Source organism: Ziziphus jujuba, chromosome 12 (genome assembly GCF_031755915.1).
Source record: "Ziziphus jujuba cultivar Dongzao chromosome 12, ASM3175591v1".
NCBI lineage: Eukaryota > Viridiplantae > Streptophyta > Magnoliopsida > Rosales > Rhamnaceae > Ziziphus > Ziziphus jujuba.
In genome coordinates this window covers 25,435,601-25,451,074 of record NC_083390.1, presented here as the reverse complement: position 1 = coordinate 25,451,074, position 15,474 = coordinate 25,435,601, and the positions used below count along the sequence as shown (strand labels likewise).

The following is a 15,474-nucleotide window of genomic DNA, read 5'->3' as shown; positions in this document are numbered from 1 at the left end:
TCTTCTAGGTCAATATTGATCCTTCAATTCTCCCCTTCAATATTGACTTCCCATTCTTTCTTTTCTTCTTGAGTGCTGAAAAATTATCCCACTCTTCCTTTGGTGTCTTGGCATCTCCAGTAGGCTTTGATATTATCTCCTCGATGGTAGTCTTAATTACCAACATGCCTTACCAGCTGTGATCTTTTCACTTCATCAAAGCAGCAATATTTACTGGCGACATAATCGCCTCCAAGGATCTCCCAGAGATCCTATCCTTGCAAATAAAACTCTATATGCAATGACCACATATATTATAATTTATACCATTGAGCTTCCACATACCTTCCATCTTTTGAAGGTTACCTATCGTGGTTTGATGGTCCGCTCACACACCAAATAAGCTTGGTTCCAAACAACAAGCTCCACAATCCCAGGTTGTGCACGATCATACGAAGCTCCTCCAACAATGGTTTTTAACCACCTTTTGCCATCGCAGTCCCAGACTGCCTCCATGTGTCACCGCGATCCTTGATCGCCTCGCAACTTTCATGGTCCTTGACCATCCTTTCTGGCACTCGTGGTCTTCAACCATTCACCACACGATTCTTGATCGTCTCCTTCAATATTGTGGTCACCAACGCTTATGCTTTGGTCCCTAACAAACTCTTACATACCAATCTTTTATACCAACCAAGACAACAAAACTAAATTACAAGACCACTAAACTACCATTCCATTGGATCTAACGCCGCTCTGATACCAAATTGTTGGGGGAGAAAATAAATCAATTCTCTTATATTAATAATTTAAAAAAAAACAAATACATAAACACACTATAAAATACTCATATATGCAGCAGGATCCACACACATAATAACCTTTTAGACACCAACACATAAACACCTAACATTATTTACTAACTATAACATGAGAGCTCTCTCTCTCTCTTTAATCTAATTGTTGGGGGAGAAAATAAATTAATTCTATTATACTAATAATTTATACAAACAAATACATTGACATAATATAAAATACTCACACACGTGCAGCAGGACCCACACACATAATAACCTTTTAGACACCAACACATAAACACCTAACATTATTTACTAACTATAACATGAGAGCTCTCTCTCTCTCTTTCTCTCTCTAGGAGCCCACTCTACTCAATTTAATACGTACACCACTTACACAGACACACATTAGACTCTACCACAACTTTGCTCTCAGTCACACTAAACGAGAGCCTTCTTGGAGCTCCCTTGCTAGCTCACCAAGCATGGAAGCCAAAGCTTCCTTTTATACTTGACAAAGTCGGTTGCTTTGGCCTACTCAAAGCTTCTAGACTTCTCCACTATATCCTTGCTCTCATCCTCAATTTTAGATATTTTTTTTCACAAATTCCAATGCTCGACTTCCAACCAAGTATATCAAATATACTAGTTAATTCTAGAATCTTCTAGGTCAATATTGATCCTTCATGTATTAACTGGTAAAGCATTATCTATGATTTCAAATAAATGTTATCAGTATAATAGATATAGTGATGGGCATTCAAGATCTTCAACCGACCGCAATTAACATATAAAGCCTGGAAAAGAAGAAGATCATGCATGAAACTATAGAATTCATGTTTAGTAGTTTATTTTCCATACATTTTGCATTAGCAATTTGAGGATTCACATTTCATGAAATGATCAAATTCCAGTTTTGGGGATTTCAAGTTATTAGACAGACATAAACAGAAGCAATTCCACACCCTATAATTGCATATATTTGACCATATAAATATTATAAACGTCTAAAAGATGCAGCATTCCTCCAGCAAAGACTGGCCAAACTGTATATTTAAAATAGATGATGAACAACTAGAATAAGAAGAAGAACATAAAAGTTTTTAATTCTTGAGTTTTGAAAGTAAATATGCATAGACAGAATTGATTTATTGCAATATTATAGTAAAGAATTGTTACGATCATGGACTTAATAAAGGAAGTGTATGTTTATTTCCCTGATTCTTACCCTGTTGTGAAGCATGTTAGATCATACTTAATTTAAAGGATTAAACAAAAGTGAACTTATTTTACAAAGATTCCACAGATTATTCTATTATTCTAGGTGGAGGAGGGCAAGGATCAAACTGAGGCATTGTGACCAACAAAAGAAGCACTGCAGCTTCAGATTCCATCAAAAGAATAGAAGGCTCTTTTTTTTTTTTTTTTTTTGGTGGAACAAGCATGCCTGTTATGGATCGTAATACAGAAAAAACAGAAACCTCTATCCCTTATTAGAACTTTTACTCACAACTACACTTGAAGTCCAAATTTGTAACATATACATACATAATTTTTGCAAACTGAAATTTTCTAGATCACACAATGGTAATCAGAAATTAGAAATGCTAGAGTTGAGGGTTTTAAAGAGGTTCATTTAGCATCGTTGTAAGGATGTTTACTGGTTTGGGATTCTTGTTCTCCAAGTCGAAATTTAGATGACACCTTTACAGGTTCATTCCGTGAAATGAATAGAATTTTCATTCAAATAGAAGCACTGCTCTTCATGTGCTAAAAATCCCAATATAATGACAATAAGTGATTGTAGGAGGCTGTGCTATATTATATAGTGGGTATTCTGTATTAAGAAATAAGGGCTAGTTGTGCATGGTAATTTTGGAAACAAGTTCTCCATCCAGAAAAGATTTTTATTTTTATTTTTTTATTTTTTATTTTTTGTTAGAACCAAAAAATAAAACAATAAAAAATAATAGTAAAAATGTGAAAAAAAAAAAAAGGCCAATCGTAAATTATCTGACACAGGATGCCTATTAATCCAGTCTATACAAAGATGTGAACTTCAGGAAATGGTTTAACAAACAGATATGATTTAGAATTGTGCTATGAGTTGAATAGTCCCCCACCTTACTTTCATGATCACAAGCTTCATCACATTTTACATGCACCTAGTGGCCCATCTGTTGATCCAAAAACCCGTAAACTGCTCATAAGTTAGTTTATACATAATTATATATTTATAAATAGAAATTCTTGATGATTGACCTCCACTAAATGTCTCGCTTAAGCATACTTGGCCTTGCTAAGGGATAGGACTTATACAAGGAAAAACAGAGCAATTACAATAAAAAGAATGACAAACCAAGAATACCCAAAACACAGTCATAGAATAAAATAAAATATCAATCAAATAGCTTTAAACATTATCTCCATGCCAGTATTGCTTCCTGGCAAATTTTTTATATAAAGCAACAACTTTCAACACAAGGAATTCATTGAATGAGATATCAATCAATGGATTTCTTGTTGTGAACTGCTATGAAAACAACACAATTTAAGGGAATGGAAAAGATTTGTAAAACCATATAATAACACTAGCTATGCAACCATATATTTGTAATCCCAAGAATAAACTGATTTAGTTGACCATACACAAGAAATGAAATGTAATATATTTGGGAATATTATGACTTGGAGGTATTCTTCGACATGGAATTCATCAACTGAGGGAATTAGTGGGAGCTCTCTGTTTTCATATGAATGCAAAATATATATTTTGTATGTGTACGCTTTTGTCTATGTTCTTTGAACAGAACTTACAAAATACCATTTAATCATCAAATATCAGGAACAAAATATGAACAAGACCAAGAGTCTCAGTTGTGATTACACTTTTGGATATTTTATACAAGAGAAATAGAAACTTTTATCTTCTGGCCAAATGAATATATAAACAATTAGTCCACCACAACAAGTCTATCGTACTCCTCCCCGGATATAGCCAACTCCACGACAGATTCAGGGTTCAATTCTCTACTGCCATCCAAAAACAAGTTCATCAAATTTTTCGAAAAACCGCTGACCAATGCTACCCCTTCTTGTTCCCCACCAACTGGAGTTGAACTGGAATTTCTTAAATTCCAAAACACAATCTCTGGCACCGCTTCTTCATAACCCTTCTTTCCAAATTTCCTCCTTATAGCCTCATAGTCAGCCTCCCACCCGGTCTTTGAAGCTTGATCAAACTCCATGTCACTGAACACAAACACCCTCTTAATCATCTGCTCTGCTTTCAAGTTTCCATTAACAGCCACTTGGAGAATCAGATCAAACACCTTCTGGAAATTGGTGTTATAGCCCCAGTCCATGTGTCTGACAAACTCTGTCTTTGATCGAAGATCTTCCCCTTGTATCACATTGAGCTGAGGGTTCTCACTGAACGTGATGATCTTTCCTTTCCAAGGGTCTTCGCTCAATTCAGAGACCAACAAACCCAATGCCACAGAGACTTCCATAGGAATCCCATTCATGCTCCCAGAAACATCACTCACAGCAATGCAGTTCTTCAACTTTCCTCTATTTAACAAATCATCCACCATTCTTTTCCATTGAAGGTCAGCAACTTCCCCATCATCGCCGCCGCCATATAGAGAGCCTATGATCTCGTGGGGAAGCAATGCTCCCGCTGCAATTTTGGACTTGCCGGCTCTCACATCCTCCAAGTACTTCTGAAAACGCTCTTTGTCATGCTTCATAAACTTCTCTTTATAAAACTTCATAGCCACAGAGGCAACCCTGTAGTATGGAATTAAATCCCACTGGTTGGCTCCAATGTAAACTTCAGGCAACTCCAAGGCTCTCCTGAGAGGGACAAGGATTTCCTTCCTCAGTCTGTCTCTGACTCTATAAGCATAGTGTGCATCCTCGATTCCTTCGTATTCAGTGTACAATTCCCTCGGGAATACTTTTCTGGCAATGCTTTCGCAGATCAAAGTCGAGCGGTCGAAAGAGGAATCGATGGAAGGACACCATTTGGCAGCCAAGCTTATCTTCTTGTACTCATTAGAATTCAAGAACCCAATGTCGGCCTTTAAACATTCATCGAAGTGATCAGAGATTTTCTCATACAAGAACATGAAGTTGGGGTCACGCCCATATCTCTCAACGACCTTCTTGGCCATGGCGATTCTCTTCTCGGTCCTCAACTCTCTGGCCTTCTTCTTCTCCCTCATGGACCTCTCCTCTGCTCTTTTGACCCTAACCTCCCTCGGCAAGGTGTGTTTGACTTCAACCCTTTTGGTTTTCTTGGACGACGCTTTGTTGCCCCTTCTGAAAGATCGTCCACGTCTACCACGCATGCCGAAAGGTCCTACCTTAGAACCCCGCTTTGATCCTGATCCCTTTATCTGCAACCACTCGACCTTTTGTCTCCTCCTGACTTCAGGACCTTCCAAAAGCCGGTAGAGATCTCCGGCAAATCCTTGAAGTAGCCAAAATCAGCAAACGACCCGACATTGCAAGCAAGTGTCTTGGGATGGTTCTTGTAGAGCCAAAAAGCAGCGGTATAGAAGCTTTCCTTGTCGTTCTTACCAGTGCCACGTACCCCACGTAAATTGCACATAAGCTTGAGGGTGGTTAAGGGATTGTGGTCCCAGGCCAACTTGAGCCTCTGAGATAAAGATTTGGGAGGAGTGTTGGGCACGAAGTGGAAGAAGAAATCGAGGCAGGGGTTGCCGGAGGAGAGAAAGGTTGGTGAATTGTTCTCGGTGAAGCCAATAAGGTGGCTTTGTGGATTTGCTGGAAGACTGGTTTTGTTGAAGTTGGAGGTGAGGAGGTCAACGAAGGAGTCGGTGGATTTGGGTTCTGGGATGTGTCTGTGTAGAGCTGGTGGTCCAAGAAGGCTTGGAGGAGCCATTTTTGAACCAGATAATGAAGAAATGGATGGATATTAATGGGTTGCTGCTGTTTGGAGTGGGTTTTATAAAGATTGGTGTTTTTTTGGTATTCGTAGTAGAGAAAAGATTGATTCTTGCGGTTTTTATAGATGTCCATTACTTGGGTTCCAAGGTCCGTTACCTTCCCTTTCTTTAGCTTTCATAAGAAAACGACTTTTATTTCTTCTTTTTCCCATTTGACGGACTTTTCTGTGAGCAGGACACATAATTTTAAGATTTTGAGGTTTCTTTGTCTTATTAGTTAATGAGTCATGACTTATGAATATCATCTGACAACTGTATTGTTTAAGGCAATAAAATAACTTTACAAACAAAAATAAACAAGTAACTTTACATATTTGAACATAGTTTTTTGACATGTTCTTGCCTTAACTACATTATTTTATTTCTCTAGATTTGTTTGACATGGTCTTGCCTTAGCTACATTATTTTATCTCTAGTTGCATTATTTTATCTCTAGTTGTTCTGTTCTTTTAGTCGGCCAAAATAATTTTATTATGTCAGAAAATTTATCTTTGACCATTTCCCTTCATTAATATTTTCTGTAATTTATTGTCTATTTATGTGGTACCGCATAAAAAAAATTTAAAATTTTTTTGTCTTTTTAATATTTTGCTGAGTAATTTTATTTTTCCGGAATTTATTAACTGGTAAAGTAACCTGTAAGTCTATATGACTTCAAATGAATGTATTTACCGGTAAAGCATTACCATACATATATGTGTATATATATATATATATATATTTGAAGAGTTATGTTTTTGAAGTCCTATGTACGAATTCAAATAATTGTGATCACAATAGACAATACTATAAAGAGAAGGAAATTCAAGATCTCCAGCTGAAAGCAACTACATAAAGCCTGAAAAAGAAATGGAGCAGAGCATTCATGAAAGTACAGAGTTCATGTTTGGAAGTCTACAATTTCCACCAACTTTTCATTTAACAATTTGATGATTCACATTTCGTGAAATGATCAAATTCCAGTTTGGGGGATTTCTCAAGTATTAGATAGACATAACAAAGGCAATTCCAAACTCCATAATTTTAAATATATGACAATGCCATATGCATATAAAGCCCAATGATCTAGAAGAAGCAGCACTCCTCCAGCAAACAGCAGCAGCAAAGTGTGGCCAAACTGTAAATTTAAAATGGATGATGAACAATTGGAAGAAGAAAAAAATAAAAGTTTTAATCTTGATTATTGAATGGAAACAAGCACATACAGAATTTATTTATTGCAATTAGCTGCAATTCATTGGTTCAGGAGCAAATAGATTAAAGTAAATTCCATTGGTTAAAGCTGTAAATCCGCTGATTTAAGTTTTAATCTTACGTCTACATTATGGTCAGAAGTTGGTGCTTTTGCTGCTGAATAGGGACAAACTCTGTTTATTTATCAATTTTTTCTTCTTCTTTTTTTTTTTTTTTAATTCTAGTTCATGATGAAAAATTAAACGCCATATAACTATTTTTTTTTTAATCTCAACCGTATAAAATAGCAACCTTATTAGAAGCCTTGAAGCAGAGACTACTCGAGTACTGAGAAGTTTACATAATCTGATATGATCAAGAGTTTGACAGCGGTTCTTCAGGAAAATGATATGTACTAGATGGGCATGCAGGATGCTCGACTATAAATCCATGTAGCTTTCTTGATAGACTTTGTATGCCACTTCCTTATTTTTATTAGTACTTATAAACTAAAGATCATTGATTAAAAGTGGTTTATCTTTTGAATTATCCCATAAATTATTCAGTAATTACACAAAAAAATAGATTATGATATATATATATATATATATATGTATATGTATGTATATATACACACACACACACACACAATCAACTATGGCCTATGTAACTCAAATACTCATAATACCCTATTTTCTTTGGTAAACCTGTTTGATTAGTATCATTTTTTCAAAAAAACATTTTATAAACAAACTTGAGGACTGATCTTATAGCAAACCCCGCAAGAGGGGAGAGAGAGAGAGATATACCAGGCTCTGAGGAATGGAGGCCATCCATAGCCATCTTGGTTGTGGTGGTAAGGAGGATAGTGAGAAACATGGGTTGGGGGAGGAGGAGGAGGAGGATATCCTTCATAGAAGTAGCCTTGATACCCTGGGGGTGGTGGTGAAGATGGAAACCCAGGCGGTGCTGGATATGGTTGAGGACCACCTGTTTAATTTAATTTTTAATCTTATATTAAATGTAACATATATCAAACTAGATAATCATTCACTAAAACCACAAATATATAGATTTAATGAGAAATGAGAGAAATTAAAATACTTGCCTTGGTTACTTTCGTGAGAAACATGTTGGTGGTAAGCAGCCATAGCTTGGTTGGATTGAGAGAAAATTGTAATTAGTTTTCGTTTTTGATTCTAGAGTGAACCCCCTTACTACTTCGCTTGCTATAATTCTACGTGTAGCCTCGCTGGGAATTGGGAAGCTTCCCAACTCACTTTTCTTACAGATATAGAAGTGTTCCAACAAGCTGAGTAAATTAACTATAGCTACTCACATTTCCCAATTCACAATTCACCCTCAATTAATCTTAGCAAAAACTGTATATATATATATATATATTAACAGCACCTCTCTCCCCCATTTGGTCGGTTGCATTTGATGTGTTTCTTTCTGTCCTGGTGTTTTTATCACTTTTGGATGGTATTGATTCTCTGTCTCAGAGTATTACCAACACCATAGAAATGGAATAAGAATTTGTAATTGTTAACGGCTCGGACTAGTGTTAATTATTACAGGATTAAGACTTATGAGATAGGTTGTGAGCCTTGATTTCTCAATCCGGTTAAGAACTATATGATCTACCTCACATGAACATTATTAGAATAAAAGTAAAAAACTATTTTTGTGTTTGTCATGCTCCATTTGGAAAGAGTGACAGCTTTGATTACTGCATGCAGCGGAAAAAAAGCTACAAGCAACACGTGGCTTAAAAAAATAAAAATAAAAAAGCTTCCTGTGTCCTCCTGCTCCCACGTGTTGTCTTAGTGGTAACGCTGTGTCACCGGCTCAAAGCGATCCAGACAGTAAGGTTTTGAGCCCTAATCCTCTGTGCCCAAGTGTCAGCTACCGCCTAAAACTATAAACAATTACTCAGCTACTTATGCATATTATGGGGATTGGGGGGATTTCAATTATGTTGTGTAAAACTTCCTAGATTAAAAGTTTTGAAAATGATAGATAAAACTGGACTAATTGCTACGTTATCTGTTCTAATATGGAACTGGAAGCTTCTCGGTCTTTTCCTGATAAAAATTGACATCATCATCAGCTGGTCAACAACCAAACAGAATAGAGGAGGGAGCTTCAGCCTTCTACTGCCAATCTATTTACTTGTTTGCCCCCTTCTGCAAGAAAAAAGAAAAGAAAAGAAAAGATAATAATAAAAAAGGTGAACAAATCCAGGGACATCTTCCTAATCCACTTTCAACCAGACCGTCGTTTTTAAACATTATCCTTAAGTGCAAAGCAAAACAGAGCCTCAGCCGCGTATTATTAAGAATCCCCGTCTTATCTCGAACCTTCCTCATCAATAAACTTGCCACTCTTCGACAACAGCACAAAAATAACATTCTTGAGCTATCTGTCTCTGAACTCTGATCAGAAAGAATTGAAACACTCCACTCTCTAATTCTAATCAAGTTCGTTTCAATCAATCAATCATGGCAGGCACAGGGGAAGAAACTCAACCCAATTCATCATCTACATCCGCATCCACATCCACCACCACCACCAATGACCCACAACCTGATCAGCATCATCATGATAATCAACCTCCATCTACAGAGGAGGATACCAAGAAATGGGGAACCCACATCATGGGAGCTCCAGCAGCCCCAGGCGTACACCCAGATAATCAAAAGGCCGCCTTTTGGAATGCGGGTGATCACCAGCATATCTCCCATCAGCCGTATGTACAGTACGACCCAGTTGAAAGACCCGCCAACAATCCATTTGAGCTTGTGATCCATCTCTTCAACTCCTGGAGCAACAAGGCTGAGACCATAGCCCGAAACATCTGGCATAATCGTAATTAATTCATTTCACAAACCATGTATACTGATATGGAAAAAAGTAAGACTAAAGAAAGATGTTGTTAATTTTAGGGGTTTAATGTTTGGGTGATTGATTTTTGCAGTGAAAACTGGGCCTTCTGTGTCGGGAGCTGCGTGGGGAAAGGTGAACCTGACGGCAAAAGCCATAACGGAGGGTGGATTTGAGTCTCTGTTCAAGCAGATTTTCAAAACCCATCCCCAAGAGAAGCTCAAGAACACCTTTGCTTGCTATCTTTCCACTTCCACTGGCCCTGTTGCTGGAACTCTGTATTTGTCAACGGCTCGTCTTGCTTTCTGCAGTGATCGTCCTCTATTCTTCACCGCTCCCTCCGGACAAGGGGCTTGGAGCTACTACAAAGTAAGTCAAAAATAACTAATTCAACTTATGTTAAACGGTTTTGAATTTTTTTTAGCAAATTAAATACCATTATGAGAGAATTCGAATTAAGTAAAAATCTAATTTTGATCGACTTGAATAGGTGGCGATACCCTTGGGAAATATAGGCAACGTAAACCCAGTGATCAGGACGGAAAACAGAGGGGAGAAATACCTTCATATTGTTACCACTGATGGCCATGAGTTCTGGTTTATGGGTTTTGTGAGTTTTGAAAAAGCTTCGCACCATCTCTTAGACAGTGTCTCGGAATTCAGAGCTGCTGGATATGCATCCCAACCAGTTGTTGGATAGGCCTTGCACAATCTCACATGCATTCCTTTTGTGTTGTTCATCTTCCTTGAAAATTTTGATAGAAGTTGGGTTTCATCTCTAGATGTAAAGTATAAAAGGCTTATTTTGTTTTCAATATATTATTATATATATCTATATATATATTTGTATCTTTCCCTGAAAAATATATTAGCATGGCCACATTTTTCAGTCGTTGTTTGTAAATCTTTTTTTTTTTTTTTTTTGGCCAAGGTTCTTGATTGATGTTGAAATACCATGATTGAAGTTTTTAATGAATGTTAACATTTGTGATTTTCAACTTTATTCGAATGAAGATTATGATATTCTTTTGGTTACTTAAATTCATTCATACAAAGGTACATAGGTGCTACAGGTTAACAGCTTGAATAATTCTCAGTAATTGATCATATATGGAAATGAAAGAAGGGTAAACGCATAAATTTTAAAATCCCCAATTTTGAAAGATTTTGATATCCATTTATGGAAGGGCCAGAGGAGTTGAGTATATAAAGCCCAAATAAAACAAGGCCGGACCAGCAATCAGAATAATTTGAAGCCCATTTAAAGACATCCTCAAATTCAACCCAGTAACAAAAGTTAAATATACATTATACATATTTGCAATTAAAATTAGTCCAATTTGTGTCAAACATGCTACTTCGTTGGCAAAAGAAGTGATCAGATTCAGGAGATACACGTGGTGATGCTGAAATGGTAAATCCAAAACCAGTTTCGGAACCATGAAATGACATATGTAGTCTCATCAGCCAATTTTCTGCTTGTACCTTTATATTGTCCAATAGTTTAATCATGGTTTTGGAATAGAAGAGTACTGAAATTAATATTTTGTTACATGGAACTCTATATTTCCTCATTGTTGTATATAAGGGTAAATGATTAAATGTAGTAAAAGAAATCAATTTACATCAGCTAATATATATTGCAAGTAGGCGGTAATAGCAAGTGGTATCTCAGATTATTATTGTGGGTATTGTTTTGTATATTAAAGAGAAATTAAGTACTCAAAAACTAATTAAAATTGATTTAAAAATTGAGGAGGAAAAGGAGGGAAACAAAGATGCAAAAGGAAGCGAAGACAACAAAAACACGATGTTAGAGAAAGAAACAAAGAGAGATTCCCCTACAGACAAGTATTTGGATGATATACAGAGGATAAAAGGTAAAATAAGGGGGTTCGGGGAGTCCTTTTCTTCCACCAAAATTTACCAGTATGTATCACTCCTCTTGTCTTTGACCAACTGATTGAGAGAGAGAGAGAGAGAGAGAGAGATACACAAAGAACGAGAGATTTTACATTTCTCTATCTCTTTCTCTCTCTCACTTCCATATATCACCACCTCCATCTATCTCTTTCTGCACAGTTCACTGCACTCTTTGATTTAGGCTTCACTGCTCAGATTCCCTCCCTTTATCTTTCTCTGCTGCCAACCCAACCCAACATCTTAAATCAAAAGCTTCCTTTGTTTTCTTCACTCTCCAGCTATATCTATTATCTATATGCCTATACTCTCTCTCTCTCTCTCTCAAATCTCAACCCCATTCATTAATTATTTATTTTCTTTTCTTTTGGACCATATATATCTTCATTCATTGTTTAACTCTCTCTCTCTTCTTTTCTCTCTGTGTGGTTCTGAAATTCGAATCTTTTAGGACGGAGGGCCTCACCTCAACAGACCAAACAACTGCACCATATATGTCACCACCCCTTTTTGCCATTCCACACTTCTTTGTTTCTTTTTTATAAATTTTAGTATTTCGAGCTTTATGTGTAGATTCTCGATTTATTTGTATTTTTATTTTTTACCCTATTCTTTTCTTTCTATCTGTATTCATCAAATTTTATCTACTTGTACTTTTTTCCAAACCAAGACTTTTCTATTTACAGCTTCTTTTTCAAATTCAATCAAAATCTGAGACTGCTTTTATTTATGTGTATGATAATCAATTAACCATGGCGATGAAAAACATTTCTCTCTCCCATACAGAACAAACTCAGCCTGATAATAATAACAATAATAATTAAATAATTATTGAAATAAATATACAGTTGGTCTTACTCTTATCATCTGTTGCCACCATCACTGAATCACTGAGCATATTACATATATACCCGCTTTATTGTCCTTTCTGAAGCTGCGAGACTCAGATATAAAAACAGTTCTCCATATATTCCTGTCCCGGCTCCTTTCATTTTATTCAATAATTTTTTCTCCCTCCCTCTGACTGTTTGACAAATTTATTTGAAATAATGTATGCAATTTGACCAAAGTTTACAATTATATGTTGAAAGTTCCCCACCATCATTCCTATACATTTCCTAATTAAAATTAGTACAAAAAGTCCACTTTTAGGAAACTTTCATAGAGCAAGTAAATTAAAATATTCCCAATAGGATAATCTAATTATATAGTTGGTATAACCTACTCCTTGCAGGTGATCAAGAAACAAGTTAAACTTTGATTAAAATTAATTACCTCTCCAGGAAGCAAACAAACTAAAAGCATGTACCAACTTATGGCAATTTGATTTTGGAAAATTGCATCCACACTCTTCTACTTACCAGTTTCACAAATATTCATGCTTTGCTATTATCAAAAATTAATGAACCGCCCTTTACATTATATATTTTGTTGCATTGCTATCTTTTTAAATAAAAAATTTAAAAAAAATTTAAAAAAAAACATATTTTTTAAAATTTTCCACAAAAATTTCAAATTTTTATACTAATACAATTGATTGCACTGTGTAGTTCGTATTAATATTTACATTTTTTTTTTACATTAATTAATTGTAACAAAGATATAATGTGAGAATGTTCATATACTTTCTAAAATCACAAAGGTACTATTCAAAATCAGAGTGGTATTAATTAATATAATTCCCCTACAAATTTCTAACGACATTCTGCAAGTAATTCATTAAGCCCGTTTTACAAAAAATGAATGAATTGAGATGCATAATATATAGGAAAGAGGTACTGTGAGTCTGTGAGGAAGATATTCTCTGACGGAGAACAATGATCTGGGCAAATCCATGTGTTGCACAGGGCAGATCACCTACAGAAAGGCCTACTTTTTACATGCATTGTTAAAAGCTAAGCTAATTGAAGTGCTGTGTTTTGAACAAAATTTCTCCTCACTCAAGGCACACAACAGAGGAGAGAAAAGCTATATTATAATAATTTGTTACTTTTTTATTTTTTTGGTCCTCCACTTTCTGTCACTTTGAAGCTCCAAAAGGACAACGTTAGTAGGACTCTGATATTTAACCACAAAAATTTCTACTTTATCTTCTAAAAAAGATTCCCTTAGAGAATTATATATATATATATATATATATATTAACCAAAAAAATAGAACTATATATATATCAGCAACCAAATACAACATGAATATTTCATTAAAAGGATTCAATAGTTAATTACAAAATTTGCACAAATATATTAATTATAAATGAATTCCAAAGTGTTAAAGCTCTGTCTAACAGATATACATAAAATTGTGGCATTTTTTTTTTTTGGATTGGAGTCGTTCAAGTAATCTTTCATTCAATTCAGGCTGTCTAATCACATGAGTCAATTAAAATGCCCATCATTTAAGGCTCTATCTATTTCACAAAAAAACATGAATAATCATGATGGAGCAGCTGACCAAAACACAAAATACCTGTTCTACTTACGTGTTGCACAAGGATTGGACCACCTAATGTTTTGACATTATCGTTATACATATATATTAAAAAATCTCTCCCAATTCATACGCCGAGTAGAACGTATAGTATAGCAATCATACTGATCAATTATGGTTAATCAGTACAAAGTATATTTTTGTATTTGTTGGGGTCCAACTAAATTTCGTTGTTATCTCGATGTCAAGGGTCATGATTTGTTGGTTTGATCGTAAAAATGTAAAAATGCGACATGAAAGTCAATAATTTCGATTCTTTTTTAAAGCTTTGGCTTCTACTTTTTCTTTTATATATATATATATATATATATATATGCTACTGTACCCAAACAATTCGTACCCCTTCCAAAGGACTTTGTCTTCTCTAACTATTGTTTTTTCTTTTTTTTTTTTTTCCTTCTTCTCCATTTACTTGGTAGCTTTGCACCTTTGATTGGAATAATTATGAACAAAAGTTGAGTTAATAAAATCGAAATAAAAAAAAATGTTAATACGGGAATGAAAAGAATAAATAAATATAATAGACATTGTATTTAAAGATCACCACCCATTTTTTTCCCCAATTTCTTGGTTTTGAATATTAATTTAAATTTATACTTTTTTTTCTTAATTTCTTTTGGTCCTTGATTGTTATAAAGGTGTAAATAAATAAGAAGTATATCCTATATGTTAATGGATCATGGGATATGTTTCTCGTTTAATTTGATACGAATAATTTGTGCTGAGACCATGTTTTAAGGCATTGATTAAGCGTTTGAGTTAATGTAAATTTGACATCAACATTACATTCATCCAGCTAGGAAAATAGAATAAAATAAAATAAAATAAATCCCTAGTAAAACCCATCTAACGTGAAGATCAAAATAAAATAAATAAATGGTGAAAAGTCACCGAATACTAGAACCTGGCCAGTACAGTAATTAGATAAAATAACAGAGAAATTCAACTTCGTTCAGGAAATAGTGAAATCAATCATCTGAAAGAAAAAAAAAAAAAAAATATATATATATATATATATATATGTATAAGAGATTATAAGAACACCATGGAAAACATAAACTACACGTCGCAATCATTACCAATATTATTCTTTTTTCTACCATTGACCTTCCTGCTGGCACTTTAGAATTCGTCTCTACCATTCCCATGGTGTCCAAAACAAACCAAAAATTTAAAAAAAAAAAAAAAAAAAAATTGCAAAAAACCCAAAAAAAAAAAAAAAAGAGAGAGAAAGGAATGAGAGAGAAAGCGGAAGA

General features: G+C 35.0%; 1 protein-coding gene and 1 pseudogene across 1 annotated transcript; one reads left to right on the top strand and one right to left on the bottom strand.

The window, feature by feature from the left end:
* Positions 1-3,506: 3,506 nt before the first annotated feature.
* On the bottom strand, positions 3,507-7,915 carry LOC107435235 (uncharacterized; annotated as a pseudogene).
* Positions 7,916-8,033: 118 nt separating this feature from the next.
* On the top strand, positions 8,034-10,675 carry LOC107435227 (GEM-like protein 5). Its single transcript, XM_016046785.4, has 3 exons — positions 8,034-9,796; positions 9,906-10,180; positions 10,302-10,675. Exons 1-3 carry the CDS (start codon positions 9,430-9,432, stop codon positions 10,509-10,511), a joined length of 852 nt encoding a protein of 283 aa, XP_015902271.1. The 5' UTR covers positions 8,034-9,429; the 3' UTR covers positions 10,512-10,675.
* Positions 10,676-15,474: the final 4,799 nt, after the last annotated feature.

Bases quoted from the DNA above. Each gene is read 5' to 3' on its own strand.
- LOC107435227 (XM_016046785.4), top strand. From the start codon at position 9,430: ATGGCAGGCACAGGGGAAGAAACTCAACCCAATTCATCATCTACATCC. The intron at 9,797-9,905 runs GTAATTAATTCA...TGATTTTTGCAG, and splicing joins CCGAAACATCTGGCATAATC to TGAAAACTGGGCCTTCTGTG. The intron at 10,181-10,301 runs GTAAGTCAAAAA...CGACTTGAATAG, and splicing joins GGGCTTGGAGCTACTACAAA to GTGGCGATACCCTTGGGAAA.